The 5,360-nt window shown below is 39.5% G+C and overlaps 1 protein-coding gene across 1 annotated transcript; it reads left to right on the forward strand.

Moving 5' to 3' along the window:
• Positions 1–523: 523 nt before the first annotated feature.
• On the forward strand, positions 524–1,678 carry LOC124263015 (interleukin 17-like protein). Its single transcript, XM_046697628.1, has one exon. The coding sequence runs from the start codon at positions 599–601 to the stop codon at positions 1,235–1,237; it is 639 nt and encodes a 212-aa protein (XP_046553584.1). The 5' UTR covers positions 524–598; the 3' UTR covers positions 1,238–1,678.
• Positions 1,679–5,360: the final 3,682 nt, after the last annotated feature.

Consider the following 5,360-nt stretch of genomic DNA (forward strand, 5'->3'; position numbering starts at 1 on the left):
ACGTTATAACGGGTTAACCCACGCGACACGACCATGTCGTATAACCAAGCCGGTGATCGTACAAGTTTTATAAACGGTATATAACCTTTTTCATCAAAAGCAGGTTTGCTCATTGTGTTAATTATTAAGTCGTCGACATCAGAATAACAATCAACAGTGTTGGATATTATCATTAACATCATGATTAAGTTTGCTTTGTATCGAAGCTGTCACTTCATGAGACTACACGCCAGATAAGCAGAGACACATTCCGATGCGCTAATTGAATATCCGTCCACGCGTTCGTGCTTTCCTAATCAATATTCAAGATGATAGTCACTTTGCATAGTTATTATGGGTCCTTTACAATCTGGACAGTGGAGAAAAATGTCACGGAAATACATTGTTGTATGAGCCACGTCATCCTACGTGTTAGCCTACAGTACGATACATGCTATTTATACCAGATGGAAACCCCACCGGATTTGGTATTGTATATATATCGCTACTTGCTGCTGTAAACGACATTCCATCATCAGGCAAAACATCAACCGTTTGCTGATCAACAAATCATTCCATTCTTCACTCACATTTCTGTTGAAAGTTTTCCATTTCCAACATGATTTATGAGCTTTGTGTTCTGGTGTGTGTAGGGATCCTCTCTACGTCCGCTCTACCTGTTGACGACGCCTGGAAACACGTGGTCAGACAACGTCGTAACGTCGCCAACTGTCAACCACCTCAAGATATCAACCAACTCTTCCAAAGTCTTAACGCCAACACCGACGTCTCCATCTTTCTTCGTAACGCTCAAGGTGCCAGACCAGGGTCCTATTTACATGGAGAGCTGAACACCCTCCAGGTATTCGACAGTTCCAACCTCGACGGCATCACCTGTCCCAGCAGCGTCAGTGACGACCCTAACGACCCCCTGTGGAGGAGATCCCTCTGTCCTTGGTACTACAACGTCACCAACCTCCCCGTCGGTCACTACCCAAGTGCCATCCCCCAGGCCGTGTGTAAGTGTGACAAGTGCGTTGACAACAACCAAAACCAGTGCGAGAGAGTTTCCACTCAAATCCGAGTTTTAGAACAAACTGACTGTGAAAATGGTTTCTTTATCTACAAACCCAAACTCATTACACACTTCGTCGGCTGTACCTGTGCCAAACGCCGGACAACAACAGTGGGTTCCAACACCGCCCCGACAGCATCAGACAGTGGAAGCGATTGTGGGGATTATGGATGTGCCGAATAGACGGGAGACTTGTAGGCGATGTCACAGATTGATGATATCTTCTTACAGTGAAACATTTCCAGTGAGGAAATACCCAGTTAGTCAGTGTCTGACAACCATCCCGTTAAACTACATATTTATTGTTTAAACGCTGCATTTCCGTCCATGTGTGAAATACATTATTTTCTTCACACATCGCCACCACTTTCATTCAATTCATGTCCATGTATTTATTCAAGAATTGTTGCTTTTACTTAATTTATTATGGGTGTGTGAACTGCATTTATTGCTCCTGTCTGTCGGGATATTTATTGTTTCCAATGTATCCAATGTTGGACTCATCAATGTTTAGTGACTTAACATTTCTCATTTTGCTCAAGGACACCATGTCCAAAATCGTCCCTTTCACATGACTTATTTAAATATTTATTGTTATTGTTATTGTTATTGTGAATAAATGAATGTTGAATAAATATTTTTTTCAAAAAGAAAACTTGTAATGCTTTTTTCTCGGATTGTCTATCCACAAAAGTTTGTTTGCTTTCCCCATTACTTTGATTCCTAAACACATGTTTATGGAAAAGTCGTAAGGTAAGATTGCTTTTTCGATATAATTCCTATAGTGAGGACACTATATTATATGAATGCCAACATCCATCTGATGGGCCAAGTGGCCTCTCCTGGCCGTCGTGTACGCCATTTATAAGGTCATTCGTTGCCATACACGTGAGGCCATAATTGAATGAATGTGTAGGGGGTGATTACATAATTGGCGAAATGTTTAAATCATCAGCAAATTTTCTCCTACCTTATCTGGAAATTATATTCAATTTTCTTTATGATAAATGAGAGTTCCCTTTGACCTGGTCATATCTACTAATATCTTAAACAATAGACTTGTATTCTGGGCTGAGTGCTGCAATACAATTAAAGAGGAACAAGCTCGTGTCAGATCAGGATACTCTACCACTGATAATATTTTTACCTTACAGGCCCTTGTCAGTAAATACCTCTCAAAAAGGGTGGAAAACCCTATGCTTGTTTTATAGTTTTTTCAAAAGTGTTCTTTTCTGTCAATAAACAAAAGCTCTGGTATCTTTTCAAAAAGAACGGACTTGGTTCAAAATTGGATAACGTGTTGCGATCTGTGTACCAAAACGTGAAAGCATGTGTGCGTACATTGAATAACGTAAACAGAGAAGTATTCGAATGTCCTCTAGGGGTACGACAAGGTTGTGTTCTTAGTCCGTTCCTGTTCTCAGTTTTCATCAATGAATTGATGAAATCACGTCCACTTGTACAAATGGCGTTCAGTTATTCCCTGACTTACTCGAGCAGTTTCTTCTGTTATTTGCTAATGACGTTATTCTGTTTTCTGATACTGTATTTGATATTTTAGAGAATTACTGCGAAACATGGAGTCTCCATGTACATTTAAACAAGACAAGTATTGTTGTATTTAAACAAGGGGGAAGACTTTCTAGAACGGAAAAGTGGCCCTACACACTTGCTCCAATTAAAGTTTCATCATCATACAAATACCTTGGTATGCTATTTACTAGAAATCTCACTTGGCATGTATCTATAAACAGTCTGACTGTTAAAGCTAAGAAGGCTCTCATAACTGTTCAGCGTGGTTTGTTTAAGTTTGAAAATCTTTCAAATGAACTATATTTTAAAATCTTTGACACTAAGATGCTGCCAATTCTACTGTATGGTCCTGAGGTATGGGGTATTCAAAGGTTTAAAAGCATTGAAAAAACCCATCTGCAAGCATGTAAACGTTGTCTGGGCATCCGCAGATCAACAACTAGTGATATTGTATCAGGTTCTATCTTATATTGGTTGAACCCTGTTGTTATGTGACTTGCTGCTAAAGACTATGACAAGGTGTGCACCTGAACGCTGTTGTTATATGACCTTCTGCTGAAGACTATGACAAGGTGCGTATCTGAACGTTGTTGTTATGCGACCTTCTGCTAAAGACTATGACAAGGTGTGCACCTGAACGCTGTTGTTATGCGACCTTCTGCTAAAGACTATGACAAGGTGTGTACCTGAACGCTGTTGTTATGTGACTTTCTGCTGAAGACTATGACAAGGTGTGCACCTGAACGACAAGGTTGTTACGAACTGTTGTGACTTTCTGCTAAAGACTATGACAAGGTGTGCACCTGAACGCTGTTGTTATATGACCTTCTGCTGAAGACTATGACAAGGTGCGTATACCTGAACGTTGTTGTTATGCGACCTTCTGCTAAAGACTATGACAAGGTGTGCACCTGAACGTTGTTGTTATGTGACTTTCTGCTAAAGACTATGACAAGGTGTGCACCTGAACGTTGTTGTTATGTGACCTTCTGCTAAAGACTATGACAAGGTGTGTACCTGAACGTTGTTGTTATGTGACTTTCTGCTAAAGACTATGACAAGGTGTGCACCTGAACGTTGTTGTTATGTGACTTTCTGCTAAAGACTATGACAAGGTGTGTAAAGACCTGAACGTTGTTGTTATGTGACTTTCTGCTAAAGACTATGACAAGGTGTGTACCTGAACGTTGTTGTTATGTGACTTTCTGCTGAAGACTATGACAAGGTGTGCACCTGAACGTTGTTGTTATGTGACTTTCTGCTGAAGACTATGACAAGGTGTGTACCTGAACGTTGTTGTTATGTGACCTTCTGCTGAAGACTATGACAAGGTGTGTACCTGAACGTTGTTGTTATGTGACTTTCTGCTAAAGACTATGACAAGGTGTGTACCTGAACGTTGTTGTTATGTGACCTTCTGCTGAAGACTATGACAAGGTGTGTACCTGAACGTTGTTGTTATTACTTTCTGCTGAAGACTATGACAAGGTTCTGAACGTTGTTGTTATGTGACCTTTCTAAAGACTATGACAAGGTGTGTACCTGAACGTTGTTGTTATGTGACTTTCTGCTAAAGACTATGACAAGGTGTGTACCTGAACGTTGTTGTTCTGCTAAAGACTGTGACTTTCTGCTGAAAACTATGACAAGGTGTGTACCTGAACGTTGTTGTTATGTGACTTTCTGCTGAAGACTATGACAAGGTGTGTACCTGAACGTTGTTGTTATGTGACCTTCTGCTAAAGACTATGACAAGGTGTGTACCTGAACGTTGTTGTTATGTGACTTTCTGCTAAAGACTATGACAAGGTGTGTACATGAACCTAAAGAACGTTGAACGTTGTTGTTATGTGACTTTCTGCTGAAGACTATGACAAGGTGTGTACCTGAACGTTGTTGTTATGTGACTTTCTGCTGAACAAAGACTATGACAAGGTGTGTACCTGAACGTTGTTGTTATGTGACTTTCTGCTAAAGACGGTATTTAACCATGCTGAGAGTCAATATTCACATGTGGTCAAACGAATGACGTCATAATGGATATACACGTCAAGTGGTGTTTCAATGACCCATGAGATACATAGACATACATAAGGCGCTCTGGCTAAAAGAATTAAGGTTACAATGTCAGTTAACCATCACCTCGTTAGGATGAGAAAGCCAATAATAACTCGGTGCGCCTAGTGGCAGCAAGAGTTGTATAATTCCCCAGGGAGTTGAGATTGCTAATACGATGTGCAGTTCATATTGAGATCCAATGATCGAGGGAAAAATACCAGCGCCTTGAGCATGCACTAGTGCGTGGATAGGTGCGCTATATAAATATCCTATAATAATAATAATAATAATAATCATCGGAAATCAGTCGTCGGACGAATTCAACCATATCATCAGCATGAGTAATGGAAAAGTAAAATACTTTTGGATTTCCCACCGAACAATGACGAAGCAATAAAGACCTTCTTTTAGAATCCACTCATTTATTCAACATGTGAACAATAAAAATGCCAAAACAATAACTTTGTAAATAAGTCAGGTGAACGGAATGATCTTGGACCTGGAATGATGTCCTTGAGCAAAATGAAAACTGTTTGAGAACATACATTTATATAACATACTTTAAACTTGATACGTTGGAGGATAAACATCACAACAAACATGTGGCAATAAATATATTAATGTACATGTAAAAAAATAACATTCATAATAAATTTAGTAAAACAACAATTCATGAATAAATACTTGAAAGTGAATTGAATGAAAGTGTTGTTGA

The sequence above is a fragment of the Haliotis rubra genome, unplaced genomic scaffold, assembly GCF_003918875.1.
Source record: "Haliotis rubra isolate DU_JTF1 unplaced genomic scaffold, ASM391887v1 Scf865, whole genome shotgun sequence".
In the NCBI taxonomy this organism is placed as follows: domain Eukaryota; kingdom Metazoa; phylum Mollusca; class Gastropoda; order Lepetellida; family Haliotidae; genus Haliotis; species Haliotis rubra.

Excerpts from the sequence above, each read along its gene's own strand:
- LOC124263015 (XM_046697628.1), top strand. The coding sequence starts at position 599 with ATGATTTATGAGCTTTGTGTTCTGGTGTGTGTAGGGATCCTCTCTACG.